Below are 22,072 nucleotides of genomic sequence, written 5' to 3' on the forward strand. Positions count from 1 at the left end.
TGGGTTTTTTGTAGGTATTGGGATTGTGGTATAGTGGGGTTATCTAGAATAGTCTATGGCTGTCTGGAGTGGTTCTCAATCAGAGGCAGTAAGTTTATCGTTGTCTCTGATTGGGAACCATATTTAGGCAGCCATATTATTTGAGTGTTTCGTGGGTGATTGTTCCTGTCTCTGTGTTTGTTTGCCCCAGATAGGCTGTTTAGGTTTTCACGGTCTGTTGTTATTCCGTTGGTCTGTTGTTATTCCGTTGGTCTGTTGTTATTCTGTTGTTCTGTTGTTATTCCGTTGGTCTGTTGTTATTCTGTTCGTCTGTTGTTATTCTTTTGTTCTGGTCTTATTCGGATCTGTAATTATTCGGATCTGTAATTATTCGGATCTGTAATTATTCGGATCTGTTGTTTCTCTGTTATTCTGTTGTTCTGTTGTTATTCTGTTGATCTGTTCTTATTCTGTTGTTCCGTTCTGTAAATATTCGGATCTGTTGTTTCTCTGTTGTTCTGTTGTTATTATGTTGTTCTGTTGTTATTCTGTTATTCTGTTGGTCTGTTGTTCTGTTAATAGTCTTTTGTCCAGTTGTTGTTCTGTAAATATTCTGTTGGTCTGCTGTTATTCTGTTGGTCTGCTGTTATTCTGTTCTGCTGTTATTCTGTTGTTATTTTGTTGTTCTGTTGTTATTCTGTTGTTCTGTTGTTATTCTGTTGTTCTGTTGTTATTGTCACGCCCTGGTCTTAGTATTTTGTGTTTTCTTTGTTATTTTGGTCAGGCCAAGGTGTGACATGGGTTTATTATGTGGTGTGTTTTGTCTTGGGTTTTTTGTAGGTATTGGGATTGTGGTATAGTGGGGTTATCTAGAATAGTCTATGGCTGTCTGGAGTGGTTCTCAATCAGAGGCAGTAAGTTTATCGTTGTCTCTGATTGGGAACCATATTTAGGCAGCCATATTATTTGAGTGTTTCGTGGGTGATTGTTCCTGTCTCTGTGTTTGTTTGCCCCAGATAGGCTGTTTAGGTTTTCACGGTCTGTTGTTATTCCGTTGGTCTGTTGTTATTCCGTTGGTCTGTTGTTATTCTGTTGTTCTGTTGTTATTCCGTTGGTCTGTTGTTATTCTGTTCGTCTGTTGTTATTCTTTTGTTCTGGTCTTATTCGGATCTGTAATTATTCGGATCTGTAATTATTCGGATCTGTAATTATTCGGATCTGTTGTTTCTCTGTTATTCTGTTGTTCTGTTGTTATTCTGTTGATCTGTTCTTATTCTGTTGTTCCGTTCTGTAAATATTCGGATCTGTTGTTTCTCTGTTGTTCTGTTGTTATTATGTTGTTCTGTTGTTATTCTGTTATTCTGTTGGTCTGTTGTTCTGTTAATAGTCTTTTGTCCAGTTGTTGTTCTGTAAATATTCTGTTGGTCTGCTGTTATTCTGTTGGTCTGCTGTTATTCTGTTCTGCTGTTATTCTGTTGTTATTTTGTTGTTCTGTTGTTATTCTGTTGTTCTGTTGTTATTCTGTTCTGTTGTTATTCTGTTGTTCTGTTTTTATTCTGTTGTTCTGCTGTTATTCTGTTGTTCTGTTCTTATTCTGTTGTTATTCTGTTGTTCTGTTGTTATTCTGTTAATATTTTGTTGTTCTGTTATTTTTCTGCTGTTCTGTTATTTTTTTGTTGGTCTGTTATTATTCTGCTTTTCTGTTGTTTTTCTCTTATTCTGTTATTATTCTGTTGTTCTGGTAATAATATTTAGTTCTGTTGTTATTCTGTTGTTCTGTTGTTATTCTGTTGTTCTGTTGTTATTCTGTTCTGTTGTTATTCTGTTCTGTTGTTATTCTGTTGTTATTCTGTTGTTCTGTTTTTATTCTGTTGTTCTGCTGTTATTATGTTGTTCTGTTCTTAATTCTGTTGTTATTCTGTTGTTCTGTTGTTATTCTGTTAATATTTTGTTGTTCTGTTATTTTTCTGCTGTTCTGTTATTTTTTTGTTGGTCTGTTATTATTCTGCTTTTCTGTTGTTTTTCTCTTATTCTGTTATTATTCTGTTGTTCTGGTAATAATATTTTGTTCTGTTGTTATTCTGTTGTTATGTTGTTATTCTGTTGTTCTGTTGTTATTCTGTTCTGTTGTTATTCTGTTCTGTTGTTATTCTGTTGTTGTTCTGTTTTTATTCTGTTGTTCTGCTGTTATTCTGTTGTTCTGTTCTTATTCTGTTGTTATTCTGTTGTTCTGTTGTTGTTCTGTTATTTTTACGCTGTTCTGTTATTTTTTTGTTGGTCTGTTATTATTCTGCTTTTCTGTTGTTTTTCTCTTATTCTGTTATTATTCTGTTGTTCTGGTAATAATATTTTGTTCTGTTGTTATTCTGTTGTTCTGTTGTTTTCTGTTTTTCTGTTGTTATTCTGTTTGTTGTTTTTCTGTTTTTCTGTAGATGTTCTGTTCGTCTGTTATTATTCTGTTGTTCTGTTGGTCAGTTTTTTTCTTTTGTTCTGTTATTATTCTGTTCTGTTATTATTCTGTTCTGTTATTATTCTGTTCTGTTATTATTCTGTTCTGTTAGTATTCTGTTTTTTGTTGTCCTCTCTGTGATAGGGGGCAGTATTTTCACGTCCGGATGAGAAGCGTGCCCAAAGTAATATGCCTGCTACTCAGGCCCAGAAGCTAGGATATGCATATGAGTAGTAGATTCGGATAGAAAACATTCTGAAGTTTCTAAAAGTGTTTGAATAATGTCTGTGAGTATAACAGAACTGATTTGGCAGGTGAAACCCCGAGCACAATCCATCCAGGGAAAACGTTTTTTGAGGTCAATCTGTTTTCCATTAGGTTTCTATGGCAAGCCCATTTTAATAGAAATATGCTTGCAGTTCCTATGGCATCCACTAGTGTTTAGAAATTGATTGATGTTTTTCCTTTGAGTAATGAAGAAGTAGCCCTTTCCTTTCTGGGAGTATAGCCAAGTGGACTCTTTCGTTTGGGAGCTCACTCCACTTTCATTTTATCCGCTTATGAACAGTTTATCCTGTCTTAAATATTAGCGAATATTTACATTTTAAAATATCTAAAGTTGGATTGGGAAAGTCGTTTGAAATGTTTGGACCAGGATTACAGGTAATTTATTAGATGATTTGTTGTCATGTTGGGCGATTTGGAACCGGTGTTTTTCTGAATCAAACGCGCCAAATAAATGGACATTTTGGGGAGATATCGACGGAATTAATCGAACAAAATGACCATTTGTGATGTTTATGGGACATTTTGGAGTGCCAAAGGAAGAAGATCTTCAAAGGTGAGGCATGAATTATATCGTTATTTCTGAGTTTTGTGTCGCGCCTGGCGGGTTTAAATATGACTGTCATGTATTTGTTTGATGGGGTGCTGTCCTCAGATAATATCATGGTTTGCTTTCGCCGTAAAGCCTTTTTGAAATCTGGCATGGTGGCTGGATTAACAAGAAGTTAAGCTTCATTTTGGTGTATTGCACTTGTGATTGTATTAAAATGAAATATTTCGAATAATTTAATTTTAATTTGGCTCTCTGCCATTTCACCGGATGTTGTCAAATCGATCCCGTTAACGGGATTTGATCCATTAGAAGTTATTCTGTTCTGTGTTGTTCTGTTATTATTCTGTTGTTCTGCTATTATTCTGTTGTTCTGTTGTTAGTCTGTTGTTCTGTAATTATTCTATTGTTCTTTTGTTATTATGTTGTTCTTTGATTATTCGGTAATTCTGTTCTGTTATTATTAGTTTGTTCTGTTATTATTCTGTTATTATGTTGTTCTGTTATTATTCTGTTATTATGCTCTGTTGTTATTCTGTTGTTCTGTTGTTATTCTGTTGTTCTTTTATATTTCTGTGTTCCGAGTTATTCTGTTGTTCTGTTTTCCTAAAATATTATTTTGGTCTGTTCTTCTGTTGTTATTCTGTTGTTCTGTTATTATTCTGTTGTTCTGTGTTTAGGCTATGGGTTCTATTGGGTTTAACACACACTGACTCTAATATAACCTCTCACTGACTCGTTTTACACACACTGACTCTATTGTAACCCCTCACTGACTCTAGTGTAACACACACAGACTCTAGTTTTACACACTGACTCTAGTGTACAACACACACTGACTCTAGTGTACAACACACACCGACTCTAGTGTACAACACACACCGACTCTAGTGTACAACACACACCGACTCTAGTGTACAACAAACACTGATTCTAGTGTACAACACACACTGACTCTAGTGTACAACACACACTAACTCTAGTGTACAACACTCTGGCTCTAGTGTACAACACACACTGACTCTAGTGTACAACACACACTGACTCTAGTGTACAACACACACTGACTCTAGTGTACAACACACACACACCTTGTCCAGCTCAGTCTTTCTGGGCATCATGGGAGAAGTGGGCTCTTCTGGTCCTTTTCCCTGACTAACTTTATGGACCACCTGAGAACACACACACGCACACACACACACACACACACACACACACACACACACACACATATATAAGGAAGGGAAAGTATGTGTGTGACAGAATGTGTGTTTGCATAGGTCAAATCAAATCAAAATTGATTTGTCACGTGCGCCAAATACAACAGGTTACAGTGAAATGCTTACTTACAGGCTCTAACCAATAGCGCAAGAAAGGTATTAGGTGAACAATGGGCAGATAAAGAAATAAAACAACAGTAAAAACACAGGCTGTATACAGTAGCGAGGCTATAAAAGTAGCGAGGCTACATACAGACACCAGTTAGTCAGGCTGATTGAGTTAGTATGTAGATATGATTAAAATGACTACGCATATATGATGAACAGAGAATAGCAGAAGCGTAAAAAGAGGGGTTGGCGGGTGGTGGGACACAATGCAGATAGCCCGGTTAGCCAATGTGCGGGAGCACTGGTTGGTCAGCCCAATTGAGATAGTATGTACATGAATGTATAGTTAAAGTCACTATGCATATATGATAAACAGAGAGTAGCAGCAGCAAAAAAAATAGGGGTTTGGGGGGTCACACAATGCAAATAGTCCGGGTAGCCATTTAATTGGCTGTTCAGGAGTCTTATGGTTTGGGGGTAAAAACTGTTGAGAAGCCTTTTTGTCCTAGACTTGGCACTCCGGTACCACTTGCCATGCGGTAGTAGAGAGAACAGTCTATGACTGGGGTGCCTGGGGTCTTTGACAATTTTTAGGGCTTTCCTCTGACACCGCCTGGTGTAGAGGTCCTGGATGGCAGGCAGCTTAGCCCCAGTGATGTGCTGGGCCGTATGCATTAGCCTCTGTAGTGCCTTGCGGTCGGAGGCCGAGCAATTGCCGTACCAGGCAGTGATGCTCTCGATGTTGCAGCTGTAGAAACTTTTGAGGATCTCGGTACCCATGACAAATCTTTTTAGTTTCCTGGGGGGGAATAGGCTTTGTCGTGCCCTCTTCACGACTGTCTTGGTGTGTTTGGACCACTCTAATTTGTTGTTGATGTGGACACCAAGGAACTTGAAGCTCTCAACCTGCTCCACTACAGCCCCGTCGATGAGAATGGGGGCGTGCTCGGTCCTCCTTTTTCCTGTAGTCCACGACTACGACTGTAGTTACCATCATCTCCTTGGTCTTGGTTACATTGAGGGATAGGTTGTTATTCTGGCACCACCCGGCCAGGTTTCTGACCTCCTCCCTATAGGCTGTCTCGTCGTTGTCTGTGATCAGACCTACCACTGTTGTGTCGTCTGCAAACTTCATGATGGTGTTGGAGTCGTGCCTGGCCATGCAGTCGTGGGTGAACTGGGAGTACAGGAGGGGACTGAGCACGCACCCTTGGGGAGCTCCAGTGTTGAGGATCAACATGGCAGATGTGTTGCTACCTACCCTCACCACCTGGGGGCGGCCCACAGGAAGTCCAGGATCCAGTTTTAGAGGGAGGTGTTTAGTCCCAGGATCCTTAGCTTAGTGATGAGCTTTGAGGGTACTATGTTGTTGAACGCTAAGCTGTAGTCAATGAATAGCATTCTCACATAAGTGATCCTTTTGTCCAGGTGGGAAAGGGCAGTGTGGAGTGCAATAGAGATTGCATCATCTGTGGATCTGTTTGGTTGAGCCATTACCAACCTTTCAAAGCACTTCATGGCTACGAACGTGAGTGCTACGGGACTTATCCTCATCGACTGTATCCTTATGTAATACATGTATCACTAGCCACTTTAAACCATGCCACTTTGTTTACATACTCATCTCATTTGTACATACTGTACTCGATACTATCTACTGTATCTTGCCTATGCTGCTCTGTACCATTACTCATTCATATATCCTTATGTACATATTCTTTATCCCCTTACACTGTGTACAAGACAGTAGTTTTGGAATTGTTAGTTAGATTACTTGTTATTACTGCATTGTCGGAACTAGAAGCACAAGCATTTCGCTACACTCGCATTAACATCTGCTAACCATGTGTATGTGACAAATAAAATGTGATTTGATTTGATTTGATTTGACTGTAGTCATTTAGCAGGTTGTCTAAAGGTGCATGCATTTGTGTGTTGTGTGTGTTTTGTCCTCACCCTGAGCCACCTGTGTGCCTGCTCCCTGCTCTGCACAGCCAAGACCAGAGCCTCTCCACTGGGTGGAGTGAACCTCAGCTCATGTCTCTTCCTGCGTCCGTCTTTAGGGGCGTAGACCACAGTGCACTGGAGCAAGGGCAGGTCAAAATATGGGGACACGTCCTTAGAGCTCTTATAGCACTGGAGGAAAGAACACAGGGGTTAAGGATTGTGTGTGTGTGTGTGTGTGTGTGTGTGTGTGTGTACCTGTAGCCTGTTGTCCCGTATGACAGTCAGTTGCTTAGCCCACTGTCCGAAGCGTTTCTTTCGCAGCAGGAAGGCACAGATCCTACAGTCCCTGGCAGGGAGCATGGAGCTCTCATCACTAGGCCACTGGTGGGTCAGCCTGGACCTTGGCCCTGCTCCCCTTTCCTCTTCATCTTCCTCATACGACTCATAGGAACTACTCAGAGCATCAGAGTCATTGTCTGGGGGGAGCAATACCAAGAAACTACAGTTAGACTGAGACAAATCTGAAGAAACTACAGTTAGTAGTTGGCTTGTCATCTAAAACCCTGACAAACTTTTATAGATGCACAATTGAGAGCATCCTGTCGGGCTGTATCACCGCTTGGCACGGCACCGCCCTCAACAGCAAGGCTCTCCAGAGCGTGGTGTGGTCTGCACAACACATCACCAGGGGCAAACTTCCTGCCTTCCAGGACACCTACAGCTCCCGATGTCACAGGAAGGACAAAAAGATCATCAAGGACAAGAACCACCTGAACCACGGCCTGTTCACCCCGCTACCATCCAGAATGTCGAGGTCAGTGCAGGTGCATCAAAGCAGGGACCGAGAGACTGAAAAACAGCTTCCATCTCAAGGCCATCAGACTGCTAAACAGCCATCACTAACTCAGAGGCTGCTGCTTACATAGAGATTCACTAGTCACTTTAAACAATGCCACCTTAATAATGTTTATCTATCATACATTACTCATCTCATATGTATCTACTCCATCTTATACTTTCCATTGCTACTTGCCTATGCCGTTCGGCCATCGCTCAACCATATATTTACATGGATATATTCTTATTCCATCCATTTAGATGAGTTTGTATTAGGTAGTTGTTGGGGAACTGTTAGAATACTTGTTAAATATTACTGCACTGTTGGAACTAGAAGCACAAGCATTTCGCTACACTCGCATTAACATCTGCTAACCATGTGTATGTGATCAATAACATTTGATTTGATTTAGACTGAGCCCAATCAGAATAATCTTCAGTTAGACTGAGACCAAATCAGAAGAAACTACAGTTAGACTGAGACCAATAAACTACAGTTGGACTGAGCCCGATCAGAAGAAACTACAGTTAGACTGAGACCAATAAACTACAGTTAGACTGAGACCAATCAGAAGAAACTTCAGTTAGACTGAGACCAATAAACTACAGTTGGACTGAGCCCAATCAGAAGAATCTTCAGTTAGACTGAGACCAATAAACTACAGTTAGACTGAGCCCGATCAGACGAAACTACAGTTTGACTGAGACCAATAAACTACAGTTAGACTGAGACCAATCAGATTAAACTACAGTTAGACTGAGACCAACACTACAGTTAGACTGAGATCAATCAGAAGAAACTTCAGTTAGACTGAGACCAATCAGAAGAAACTACAGTTAGACTGAGACCAATAAACTACAGTTAGACTGAGACCAATCAGATTAAACTACAGTTAGACTGAGACCAACACTACAGTTAGACTGAGACCAATCAGAAGAAACTTCAGTTAGACTGAGACCAATCAGAAGAAACTACAGTTAGACTGAGACCAAGAAACTACAGTTGGACTGAGACCAATCAGATTAAACTACAGTTAGACTGAGACCAACACTACAGTTAGACTGAGACCAATCAGAAGAAACTTCAGTTAGACTGAGACCAATCAGAAGAAACTACAGTTAGACTGAGACCAAGAAACTACAGTTGGACTGAGACCAATCAGAAGAAACTACAGATTAAACTACAGTTAGACTGAGACGAATAAACTACAGTTACACAGAACCCAAACTGGTTGCGCGCGTGCGCCATTGTGCATACATTTATTTTGTCCCCCCACACCAAACGTGATCACGACACGCAGGTTAATATATCAAAACAAACTCTGAACCAGTTACATTAATTTGGAGACATGTCGAAAAGCATTAAACATGTATGGCAATTTAGCTAGCTGGCTTGCACTTGATAGCTAATTTGTCCAATTCAGATAGCTTGCTGTTGCTAGCTAATTTGTCATGGGATATGAACATTGAGTTGTTATTTTACCTGAAATGCACAAGGTCCTCTACTCCGACAATTAATCCACATATAAAACGGTCAACCAAATCGTTTCTAATCATCTCTCCTCCTTCCAGGCCTTTTCTTCTCTGGACTTTATAATGCGATTGGCAACTTTCATAAATTAGGTGCATTACCGCCACTGACCTCGTTCGTCTTTCAGTCACCCACGTGGGTATAACCAATGAGGAGGTGGCACGTGGGTACCTGCATCCATAAACCAAGGAGGAGATGGGAGAGGCAGGACATGCAGTGCGATCTGCGTAACAACTAGAACAGACTTCTATTTTAGCCCTTGGCAATGCAGATGCTTGTTGGCGCGCGCAAGCAGTATGGGTGCAATGATTGAATAATATAGATTTCTTAATGTATTTTGCAACGCTCGCGCACACGACGTGAGCGGTGTAGTCAGCCTGTTAGACTGAGCCTAATCAAAATAAACTACAGTTAAACTGAGACCAATAAACTACAGTTAGACTGAGACCAATCAGAGTAAACTACAGTTAGACTGAGACCAATCAGAGTAAACTACAGTTAGACTGAGACCAATCAGAGTAAACTACAGTTAGACTGAGACCAATCAGAGTAAACTACAGTTAGACTGAGGCCAATCAGAGTAAACTACAGTTAGACTGAGACCAATCAGAATTGTAACGATGTGCGCTGAGAGTCAGGAAGAAAGTTCAGGGAGTGAGTGTTTTAATAAATAAAAACACGAAACTACAGTTAGACTGAGACCAATAAACTACAGCTAGACTAAGACCAATCAGAAGAAACTACAGTTAGACTGAGACCAATAAACTACAGCTAGACTAAGACCAATCAGAAGGAACTACAGTTAGACTGAGACAGTCAGAAGAAGCTACAGTTAGACTGAGTTGTTGTCTGTGTTAAGGGATGAAACTTCTTCAAAATATCTTTAGGAGTAAAATGTTAACACGTTTCTCTCTTTTTTTTGTGTGAATTATAGCTCAGAAGTTCACTCTTGATTGTAGAAAAGATACACGCACACACACACACACACACTCTGTACGTCTGCACATGTTTCTGACGAAGAACAGAACGTCAATGTCACCCTGAGAAAGGAGTTGTAACCACACAGACCAGACGCTATGTACCTGGTCTCGTTGTGGTCCAGTAGGATATGTTTTCTACAACGTTTGACTTACAGGAGTTTATGCGTTGTCGTCCGTTGATGCAGGTAGAAGGAGAGTTGTTGTCTGCATCCTCATAGTAACCATCCTCTATGGAGTTAGGAGGGCTGGAGCTCCCACGTGTGGTGATGTACTCTGGCTGCTTGCCAGGGCTGAGAGGTACTGCCTCTTCATAGTAAGCCTCAGGATGGGGGGTGGTGGGCAGGGGAGGAGGGGTTTCTGATGAGCGGGGGGGAGAGGAGTCTGGACTGCTCTATAGGATAGGTAAACACAGATACTGCACTTAAATTACATATCACACATCAACATGTAACCATATATATATATATAAATATTTATATATAGATTAATCCCTCGCACGCACGCATGCACACACATACATACACACACCACACAAATATTGTGCAAAGCTAGGTCAGTTGGTAAATATGTGTAGAATGGGACTAGACAGGAGACGCTCCACACCAGCTTGACGGATGAGCTCTGAGAGCACTATGAGGGGATCATCTAACACTATGGAGGATCATCTAACACTATGGAGGATCATCTAGCACCATGGAGGATCATCTAGCACCATGGAGGATCATCTAGCACCATGGAGGATCATCTAACACCATGGAGGATCATCTAACACCATGGAGGATCATCTAACACCATGGAGGATCATCTAACACCATGGAGGATCATCTAACACTATGGAGGATCATCTAACACCATGGAGGATCATCTAACACCATGGAGGTTAATCTAACACCATGGAGGATCATCTAACACCATGGAGGATCATCTAACACCATGGAGGATCATCTAACACCATGGAGGATCATCTAACACTATGGGGATCATCTAACACCATGGAGGATCATCTAACACCATGGAGGATCATCTAACACTATGGGGATCATCTAACACCATGGAGGATCATCTAACACCATGGAGGATCATCTAACACTATAGAGATCATCTAACACCATTGAGGATCATCTAACACCATGGAGGATCATCTAACACTTTGGAGGATCATCTAACACTATGGTTCTGGAGTGGGATCATCTAATACTAGGGGGGTTCATCTAACAGTAGACAGAGAGCAGTGTGGGGGATCATCTAACTCCCGAAGATAGATCAACAGAGACAAGCATGTGTGCACAGAAAATCATGTCAATGTCTTTCTCTGTATCTCTCTCTTTGTGTCTCTATCTGTCTAACTGGTAATAGTTCAGTGGGGAGCTGTAGCAGGTCTTAGAGGAGACTGATGTGGTGATAGTGACTGACAGCTTGAGGGACAGTCTTGTTATAACTGCCCTGTAGCGAGAGCAAGAGCGAGAGCAAGAGAGAGAGAGAGAGAGAGAGTCCAGAACCAATACAATTCAAGGGGCTTTATTGGCATGGGAAACGTATGTCAACATTGCCAAAGCAAGTGAAGTAGATCATATACAAAAGTGAAATATACAAAAAAAATGAACAGTAAACATTACACTAATAGAAGTTCCACAATAATAAAGACATTACAAATGTCACATTATGTATGTATACACTGTTGTAACAATGTGCAAATGTTAAAGTACAAAATGGAAAATAAATAAACATAAATATGGGTTGTAACCATCTGTATTGACTGTCCTGTTGTCACATCTTTCTTACTGCCACACCTCTCTGTCATCTCCTCTTACTGCAACACCTCTCTGTCATCTCCTCTTACTGCAACACCTCTGTCATCTCCTCTTACTGCCACACCTCTCTGTCATCTCCTCTTACTGCAACACCTCTCTGTTATCTCCTCTTACTGCAACACCTCTCTGTCATCTCCTCTTACTGCCACACCTCTCTGTCAACTCATCTTACTGCAACACCTCTCTGTCATCTCCTCTTACTGCAACACCTCTCTGTCATCTCCTCTTACTGCAACACCTCTCTGTCATCTCCTCTTACTGCCACACCTCTCTGTCATCTCCTCTTACTGCAACACCTCTGTTATCTCCTCTTACTGCAACACCTCTCTGTCATCTCCTCTTACTGCCACACCTCTCTGTCAACTCATCTTACTGCTATACCTCTCTGTCATCTCCTCTTACTGTCATACCTCTCTGTCATCTACTCTTACTGCAATACCTCTCTGTCATACCTCTCTGTCATCTCCTCTTACTGCCACAACCCTCTGTCATCTCCTCTTACTGCCATACCTCTCTGGCATCTCCTCTTACTGCCACACCTCTCTGTCATCTCTTCTTACTGTCATACCTCTCTGTCATCTCTTCTTACTGCCACACCTCTCTGTCATCTCCTCTTACTGCCACACCTCTCTGTCACCTCTCTGTTTCATAGACACACAGAAAAACATGAACACACAGGAACGGTAACATGTGTGTTGTGTGTAGCTCACCTGTTTTAAGGCTGTTGTGTCATGTCTGTGTGTGTCAGTGTGTGTGTCCTGCTTCTGGTCCTTTGTCATGTCTTTCAGCTCCCCCATGTCACAGTCTGGACAGAGAGGTAGAAGACAGTTAAAGAGAAAGTTTGGGAATTTACAACTTGAAGTAAGGTGGCTGCTCAACCTGAAAGTAGTCTATGGGCAAGGCAAAACTGCAGGAAAATCTTTAATGCCCTGCCTGTTCAAATAAAGTTAGTATCGCTCCAAGAACCAAACTCACCAAAGGTCTCGAAGAGGGATTCCACAAAGCTGGTGCCGTGCCTGTAGATTGATTGGTTCATGTACAAGTAGTCTGGTCCTGTCGCTGGGGGAAAGAAAACGAAACAATTAAACACACTTTTATGACCAGCTCATGTTGTTAGATCTGTGATGTATCTGTTGACTGTCTGTCTGTTCCTACCTGTCTGTCCCAGACCTGAGTCACTTCATCTGTATCTGTTGACTGTATGTTCCTACCTGTCTGTACCTGTCTGTCCCAGACCTGGGTCACTTCATCTGTATCTGTCTGTCTGTTCCTACCTGTCTCTCCCAGACCTGGGTCACTTCATCTGTATCTGTCTGTCTGTTCCTACCTGTCTATACCTGTCTGTCCCAGACCTGAGTCACTTCATCTGTATCTGTCTGTCTGTTCCTACCTGTCTATACCTGTCTGTCCCAGACCTGGGTCACTTCATCTGTATCTGCCTGTCTGTTCCTACCTGTCTATATCTGTCTGTCCCAGACCTGGGTCACTTCATCTGTATCTGTCTGTCTGTTCCTACCTGTCTGTACCTGTCTGTCCCAGACCTGAGTCACTTCATCTGTATCTGTCTGTCTGTTCCTACCTGTCTATACCTGTCTGTCTCAGACCTGGGTCACTTCATCTGTATCTGTTGACTGTGTGTCTGTCTCCTACCTGTGGGCTGTAGCTGTCTGTCTGTCTTTCTGTCTGTAGTCTCCTACCTGTGGGCTGTAGCTGTCTGTCTGTCGACTCCTACCCGTGGACTGTAGCTGCCCGTCTGTAGTCTCCTACCTGTGGGCCATAGCTGTTTGTCTGTAGTCTCCTACCTGTGGGCTGTAGCTGTCTGTCTGTAGGCTCCTACCTTTGGGCTGTAGCTGTCTGTCTGTAGTATCCTTCCTATGGGCTGTAGCTGTCTGTCTGTAGTCTCCTACCTGTGGGCTGTAGATGTTTCAGAAGGTTCCTAACAGAGGTCTTCTTCTCCTCAGTTGGAGAGCTCAGAGTCTCGTGGTCCAGCAGCTTCAGCAGAACGTTGAGCTCCGTCACCAGGACCTCCATCGCTAAGGAAGAGGTCAGAGGTTAGAGATCAGAGGTTAAAGGTCAGGGAGGGAGAGGACAGAGGTCAATCGACCCAGCGTAAACAACTGCTGGGTGTGTGACAAATCTCTCTTTGTTACTGTCAACAAACACAGGCACGCATATCCATGCCTCTGTTCCTCTCTCTGATCCATCTCTGCCCCCCTCCCTTTATGCCTCTCTGTCTCTCTCTGGTCCATCTCTGCCCCCCTCCCTTCCTGCCTCTGTGTCTCTCTAAGGGATCTCTGTCTCTGTAAGGGATCTCTGTCTCTCTAATGGATCTCTGTCTCTCTAATGGATCACTGTCTCTCTAATGGATCTCTGTCTCTCTAATGGATCCCTGTCTCTGTAAGGGATCTCTGTCTCTCTAAGGGATCTCTGTCTCTCTAAGGGATCTCTGTCTCTCTAAGGGATCTCCGTCTCTCTAAGGGATCTCCGTCTCTCTAAGGGATCTCTGTCTCTGTAAGGGACCTCTGTCTCTGTAAGGGATCTCTGTCTCTGTAAGGGATCTCTGTCTCTCTAAGGGATCTCTGTCTCTCTAAGGGATCTCTGTCTCTGTAAGGGATCTCTGTCTCTCTAAGGGATCTATGTCTCTGTAAGGGATCTCTGTCTCTCTAAGGGATCTCTGTCTCTCTAAGGGATCTCTGTCTCTCTAACGTATCTCTGTCTCTCTAAGGGATCTCTGTCTCTGTAAGGGATCTCTGTCTCTCTAAGGGATCTCTGTCTCTCTAAGGGATCTCTGTCTCTCTAAGGGATCTCTGTCTCTCTAAGGGATCTCTGTCTCTCTAAGGGATCTCTGTCTCTCTAAGCGATCTCTGTCTCTGTAAGGGATCTCTGTCTCTCTAAGGGATCTCTGTCTCTCTAAGGGATCTCTGTCTCTCTAAGGGATCTCTGTCTCTCTAAGGGATCTCTGTCTCTCTAAGGGATCTCTGTCTCTCTAAGGGATCTCTGTCTCTCTAAGGGATATCTGTCTCTCTAAGGGATCTCTGTCTCTGAAAGGGATCTCTGTCTCTGAAAGGGATCTCTGTCTCTGTAAGGGATCTCTGTCTCTGTAAGGGATCTCTGTCTCTGTAAGGGATCTCTGTCTCTGTAAGGGATCTCTGTCTCTCTAAGGGATCTCTGTCTCTCTAAGAGATCTCTGTCTCTCTAAGGGATCTCTGTCTCTCTAAGGGATCTCTGTCTCTGTAAGGGATCTCTGTCTCTCTAAGGGATCTCTGTCTCTGTAAGGGATCTCTGTCTCTCTAAGGGATCTCTGTCTCTCTAAGGGATCTCTGTCTCTGTAAGGGATCTCTGTCTCTCTAAGGGATCTCTGTCTCTCTAAGGGATCTCTGTCTCTCTAAGGGATCTCTGTCTCTCTAAGGGTTCTCTGTCTCTCTAAGGGATCTCTGTCTCTCTAAGGGATCTCTGTCTCTCTAAGGGATCTCTGTCTCTGTAAGGGATCTCTGTCTCTCTAATGGATCTCTGTCTCTGTAAGGGATCTCTGTCTCTGTAAGGGATCTCTGTCTCTCTAATGGATCTCTGTCTCTCTAAGGGATCTCTGTCTCTGTAAGGGATCTCTGTCTCTCTAAGGGATCTCTGTCTCTCTAAGGGATCTCTGTCTCTCTAAGGGATCTCTGTCTCTCTAAGGGATCTCTGTCTCTCTAATGGATCTCCGTCTCTCTAATGGATCTCCGTCTCTCTAAGGGATCTCTGTCTCTCTAAGGGATCTCTGTCTCTCTAAGGGATAGGGGAAAGCAGTAAAACCCTTCCGTATGTCCAGTACGTAGAAACATACCATCATGGTGAACACATGCATTTCAATATACCCACATTAACTTCTGCTAAATATGTGTATGTGACCAATACAACGTGATGTGATTCGAAAGCCCAGTCAGCTTTCAGGAGTATATTATTCACATGGGACTAGACCGCTGCCTGTTTTCAGAACACAACGGAAATAAACCTACAGCTCTGCATGTGACCTGGACTAACCATGAGCTCATTGTACATCTCTCTCTCTCTCTCTCTCTCTCTCTCTCTCTCTCTCTCTCTCTCTCTCTCTCTCTCTCTCTCTCTCTCTCTCTCTCTCTCTCTCTCTCTCTCTCTCTCTCTCTCTCTCTCTCTCTCTCTCTCTCTCTCTCTCTCTCTCTCTCTCTCTCTCTCTCTCTCTCTCTCTCTCTCGTAATCTACCTCATCCTTCTCTCTGCTCTGTCTCATCTGTGTAGGGGAAACCAGATGTCCATTCAATGTCTGTGAGAAAGAGTGGTCTAGGCCAAGACATTCCACCCCCTCTCCTATGGTCTCCTCTCTTCCTCTCCTATGGTCTCCTCTCTCCCTCTCCTATGGTCTCCTCTCTCCCTCTCCTATGGTCTCCTCTCTCCCCTCTCCTATGGTCTCCTCTCTCCCTCTCCTATGGTCTCCTCTCTCCCCCTCTCCTATGGTCTCCTCTCTCCCTCTCCTATGGTCTCCTCTCTTCCCTCTCCTATGGTCTAATCTCTCCCCTCTCTCCCATGGTCTACTCTCTCCCCCTCTCTTATGGTCTCCTCTCCCCCTCTCGTATGGACTCCTCTCGCCCTCTCCTATGGTCTCCTCTCTCCCTCTCCTATGGTCTCCTCTCTCCCTCTCCTATGGTCTCCTCTCTCCCCCTCTCCTATGGTCTCCTCTCTCCCTCTCCTATGGTCTCCTCTCTCCCCTCTCCTATGGTCTCCTCTCTCCCTCTCCTATGGTCTCCTCTCTCCCTCTCCTATGGTCTCCTCTCTCCCCCTCTCCTATGGTCTCCTCTCTCCCTCTCCTATGGTCTCCTCTCTTCCCTCTCCTATGGTCTAATCTCTCCCCTCTCTCCCATGGTCTACTCTCTCCCCCTCTCTTATGGTCTCCTCTCCCCCTCTCGTATGGTCTCCTCTCTCCCTCTCCTATGGTCTAATCTCTCCCCTCTCTCCCATGGTCTCCTCTCTCCCCTCTCATATGGTCTCCTCTCTCCTCACACACAGTATAATAATAGGCTGTGTCTGTGTCTGAATTGATTTCATGTGCCAGCTACTCAGACAGTGTGTGAGGATCTCCATGTTTCATAAAGATGGAAGATAATCGGATGGGTAGAGAAGATAGATGTTATATATGCACAGACGCATGCCCCCCCCCCCCCCCCCCCACACACACACACACATGCCCACACACTCTCTGACCAGTTGTTCTCTGTCAATTCTCTGTATGATATAGTTGTCTGACAGTGGGTTGTTAAGCCCATTGGAGGACCACATCAGGAAAGTTAGGAAGCAACACTGTTCACACACACACACACGGCCGGTCAGTTCTCTCTGGTTGACATTAGTGATTATATCGTGATTACTCTCTCTTGCGTCCCAAATAGTGGTTAGAGGGGGGAGGCAGGTAGCCTAGTGGTTAGAGCGTTGGACTAGTAACTGAAAGGTTGCTGGATCGAATCCCGAGCTGACAAGTTAAAAATCTGTCATTCTGCCCCTGAACAAGGCAGTTAACCCACTGTTCCTAGGCTGTCATTATAAATAAGAATGTGTTCTTAACTGACTTGTCTGGTTAAATAAATAAACAAAATAAAAATGACACACTGTCCCTTACATAGTGCATTACCTCTGAGTCCGATTGATCCTGGTAGAAAGTAGTGCACTACTTCTGAGTCCTATTGGTCCTGGTAGAAAGTAGTGCACTACTTCTGAGTCCTATTGGTCCTGGTAGAAAGTAGTGCACTACTTCTGAGTCCTATTGGTCCTGGTAGAAAGTAGAGCACTACTTCTGAATCCTATTGGTCCTGGTAGAAAGTAGAGCACTACTTCTGTGTCCTATTGGTACTGGTAGAAAGTAGAGCACTACTTCTGTGTCCTATTGGTACTGGTAGAAAGTAGAGCACTACTTCTGAATCCTATTGGTCCTGGTAGAAAGTAGTGCACTACTTCTGTGTCCTATTGGTACTGGTAGAAAGTAGAGCACTACTTCTGAATCCTATTGGTCCTGGTAGAAAGTAGAGCACTACTTCTGAATCCTATTGGTCCTGGTAGAAAGTAGTGCACTACTTCTGAGTCCTATTGGTACTGGTAGAAAGGAGTGCACCAAGGAAATAGGGAACCATTTGGGACGTATCCTGGGAGATGTCCAGCACTCAGAATAAACTCACTAGGGGACAGACACATAGCAGACATGTTAACTACACGCCAGCATTCAGTCACACACATATCAGACATATTAACTACACACCAGCATTCAGTATTCTACCTATCAGACATGTTAACTACACGCCAGCATTCAGTCTTCTACCTACTGTATATGACATGTTAACTACACGCCAGCATTCAGTCACACACATAGCAGACATGTTAACTACACGCCAGCATTCAGTCACACACATAGCAGACATATTAACTACACGCCAGCATTCAGTCACAAACATAGCAGACATATTAACTACACGCCAGCATTCAGTCACACACATAGCAGACATATTAACTACACGCCAGCATTCAGTCTTCTACCTATCAGACATGTTAACTACATGCCAGCATTCAGTCTTCTACCTATCAGACATGTTAACTACACGCCAGCAATCAGTATTCTACCTAATGTATATGATATGTTAACTACACGCCAGCATTCAGTCACACACATAGCAAACATGTTAACTACACACCAGCATTCAGTCTTCTACCTATCAGACATGTTAACTACACGCCAGCATTTAGTCTTCTACCTATCAGACATGTTAACTACACACCAGCATTCAGTCTTCTACCTATCAGACATGTTACCTACACGCCAGCATTCAGTCTTCTACCTATCAGACATGTTAACTACACGCCAGCATTCAGTCTTCTACCTATCAGACATGTTAACTACACGCCAGCATTCAGTCTTCTACCTACTGTCTATGATATGTTAACTACACGCCAGCATTCAGTCAAACACATAGCAAACATGTTAACTACATGCCAGCATTCAGTCTTCTACCTATCAGACATGTTAACTACACGCCAGCATTCAGTCACACACATAGCAGACATGTTAACTACACGCCAGCATTCAGTCTTCTACCTATCAGACATGTTAACTACACGCCAGCACTCAGTCTTCTACCTCAAGTTTTGAATGAATAACAGTTGATCAGTTCTGTCTGCAGTAGCGGTGGTTCAGTGAATCATTAATACTGTCTCCAGTGGGAGGCTGTATGTTCCAGTGGGAGGCTGTATGTTCCAGTGGGAGGCTGTATGTTCCAGTGGGAGGCTGTATGTTCCAGTGGGAGGCTGTATGTTCCAGTGGGAGGCTGTATGTTCCAGTGGGAGGCTGTATGTTCCAGTGGGAGGCTGTATGTTCCAGTGGGAGGCTGTATGTTCCATTGGGAGGCTGTATGTTTCAGTGGGAGGCTGTATGTTCCAGTGGGAGGCTGTATGTTCCAGTGGGAGGCTGTATGTTCCAGTGGGAGGCTGTATGTTCCAGTGGGAGGCTGTATGTTCCAGTGGGAGGCTGTATGTTCCAGTGTGAGGCTGTATGTTCCAGTGGGAGGCTGTATGTTCCAGTGGGACGCTGTATGTTCCAGTGGGAGGCTGTATGTTCCAGTGTGAGGCTGTATGTTCCAGTGGGAGGCTGTATGTTCCAGTGTGAGGCTGTATGTTCCAGTGGGAGGCTGTATGTTTCAGTGGGAGGCTGTATGTTCCAGTGGGAGGCTGTATGTTCCAGTGGGAGGCTGTATGTTCCAATGGGAGGCTGTATGTTCCAGTGGGAGGCTGTATGTTCCAGTGTGGGGCTGTATGTTCCAGTGGGAGGCTGTATGTTCCAGTGGGAGGCTGTATGTTCCAGTGTGAGGCTGTATGTTCCAGTGGGAGGCTGTATGTTCCAGTGTGAGGCTGTATGTTCCAGTGGGAGGCTGTATGTTCCAGTGGGAGGCTGTATGTTCCAGTGTGAGGCTGTATGTTCCAGTGTGAGGCTGTACGTTCAAGTGGGAGGCTGTATGTTCCAGTGGGAGGCTGTATGTTCCAGTGGGAGACTGCATGTTCCAGTGATGAAAGTTGATTATGTTGATAAGGTCAGTTAAAATCAAAAGGAAACTGGGTAGACCCAAAACAAATTTTGGCCCAAAGAGTAGGCTTTAGCTCAATGTCCAAACACTCGGACTGTGTCCCAAACGGCCCCGGTCAAAAGTAGTGCCCTGCGTAGGGAATATGGTGCTGTTTAGGAAACAGTCAGACGAGCCAGGTTCAAACCCACTGGGTCAAACATGTGAAACACATTGAGTTCCTGAACCAGGGGGACACAGCAGTGAAACACATTGAGTTCCTGAACCAGGAGGACTCAGCAGTGAAACACATTGAGTTCCTGAACCAGGGGGACAGCAGTGAAACACCAAGACACGATTTGTTATTGATATACCTACTAGATACACACATTCTTCTCAGCTACAGGGCACTCCCACCAGCATGTGTGTGTGTTTGTGTGTGTGTGTGTGTGTGTGTGTGTGTGTGTGTGTGTGTGTGTGTGTGTGTGAGTGTGTGTGTGTGTGTGTGTGTTTAGTCACTGAAACAGGAATTGTTGACATGCTGTCTTCCACCAAGCAAAGAGATTCGTTTCCCAGTCCATGGCCTACAGCTGGCCCTGGCAGGAAACATGGACCAACCAGGGAGGTAATGTGGTCTAATGGCCTAACTGTGAAAGAGAGGGGGGAAGGGAGGGAGATTGAGAAAGAGAGAGATAGCATAGATGGAGAGAGGGAGGGAATAAAGAGAGAGAGAGAGAACGAGAGAGAACGAGAGAGAGAGATAGCATAGATGGAGAGAGGGAGGGAATAAAGAGAGAGAGAGAGAACGAGAGAGATTGAGAAAGAGAGAGATAGCATAGATGGAGAGAGGGGGGAATAAAGAGAGAGAAAACGAGAGAGAGAGAGATAGCATAGATGGAGAGAGGGAGGGAGGGAATAAAGAGAGAGAGAGAGAATGTGAGAGAGATAGCATAGATGGAGAGAGGGAAGGAGGGACTAAAGAGAGAGAGAGAGAGAGAACGAGAGAGAAGGCGATAGCATAGATGGAGAGAGAGAGGGAGGGAATAAAGAGAGAGAGAGATAGCATAGATGGAGAGAGAGAGGGAATAAAGAGAGAGAGAGAGAACGAGAGAGAGAGAGAGAGATAGCATATATGGAGAGAGGGAGGGAATAAAGAGAGAGAGAGAACGAGAGAGAGAGAGAGATAGCATAGATGGAGAGAGAGAGGAAAGAGAGAGAGAGAGAGAGAGAGAGAGAGAGAGAGAGAGAGAGAGAGAGAGCATATATGGAGAGAGGGAGGGAATAACGAGAGAGAGAGAACAAGAGAGAGAGAGAGAACAAGCGAGAGAGAGAGAACGAGAGAGAGAGAGAGAGCATAGATGGAGAGAGGGAGGGAATAAAGAGAGAGAGCAAGAGAGAGAGAGAGAGAGAGAGAGAGAGAGAGAGAGAGAGAGAGGCCTGCCAAGTCAACCAACTGGTTGTCTTTGCTGGCACTCATCCTTGATAGAGGAAGGGACAGTTCACTGTGGTGAATCACTAAAACAATACAGAAATATACTATGGGAAAAGGAACAGCACGTCTGAAATCAGCTCAATGTAATTGAAGAATCCTTAGACTCTAAACACTTCTGGGAAAATTGGAGAACACTAAACAAACAACAACACAAATAATTATCTATCCAACATGGAGATGTATGGGTAAACCACTTCCCCAATCTTTTTGGCTCTATAACAAAGAACATGCAGCAAAAATATATACATGATCAAATACAAATCTTAGAATCAACTATTAAAGACTACTAGAACACACTGGATTGGCCAATTACATTGAACTACAGGACAAAATACAAACCCTCCAACCCCAAAACGGCCTGTGGTGTTGATGGTATCCTCAATGATATGATAAAATATACAGACAACAAATTCCAATTGGCTATACTTGAACTCTTTTAACATCATGCTTAGCTCTGGCATCTTCCCCAATATTTGGACTGATCACCCCAATCCACAAAAGTGGGGACACATTTGACCCCAATAACCCCAATGTGAAAATCCTCTGCATTATCATTAACAGCAGACTAACATTTCCTCAGCATAAACTATGTACTGAGCAAAATGTCATTTGGCTTTTTACCAAATTACCGTATGACAGACCACATATTCACCCTGCACACCCCAATTGACAAACAAACAAACCAAAACAAAGGCAAAGTCTTCTCAAGCTTTGTTGATTTCAAAAAAGCCTTCAACTCAATTTGGTCTGCTATAGAAATTGATGGAAAGTGGTGTTGGGGGGAAAAAATTATAACATTATAAAATCCATGTACACAAACAACAAGTGTGCTGTTA

General features: G+C 43.6%; 1 protein-coding gene across 1 annotated transcript in view; it reads right to left on the bottom strand.

Annotated features, from left to right (window-relative positions):
- LOC139366059 (actin filament-associated protein 1-like 1) overlaps window positions 1-22,072 on the bottom strand; it is a 40,869-nt gene that overhangs the window by 12,912 nt on the left and 5,885 nt on the right. Inside the window, exons 2-8 of the mRNA XM_071103145.1 lie at window positions 13,605-13,730; window positions 12,673-12,756; window positions 12,408-12,502; window positions 10,040-10,277; window positions 6,794-7,014; window positions 6,548-6,727; window positions 4,355-4,435 (exon numbers count right to left, since the gene is read on the bottom strand). Coding sequence (XP_070959246.1) covers window positions 4,355-4,435; window positions 6,548-6,727; window positions 6,794-7,014; window positions 10,040-10,277; window positions 12,408-12,502; window positions 12,673-12,756; window positions 13,605-13,730 — 1,025 coding nt within the window. The remainder of the gene's footprint in view (window positions 1-4,354; window positions 4,436-6,547; window positions 6,728-6,793; window positions 7,015-10,039; window positions 10,278-12,407; window positions 12,503-12,672; window positions 12,757-13,604; window positions 13,731-22,072) is intronic.

The sequence above is a fragment of the Oncorhynchus clarkii genome, chromosome 14 (assembly GCF_045791955.1).
Source record: "Oncorhynchus clarkii lewisi isolate Uvic-CL-2024 chromosome 14, UVic_Ocla_1.0, whole genome shotgun sequence".
In the NCBI taxonomy this organism is placed as follows: Eukaryota; Metazoa; Chordata; class Actinopteri; order Salmoniformes; family Salmonidae; genus Oncorhynchus; species Oncorhynchus clarkii.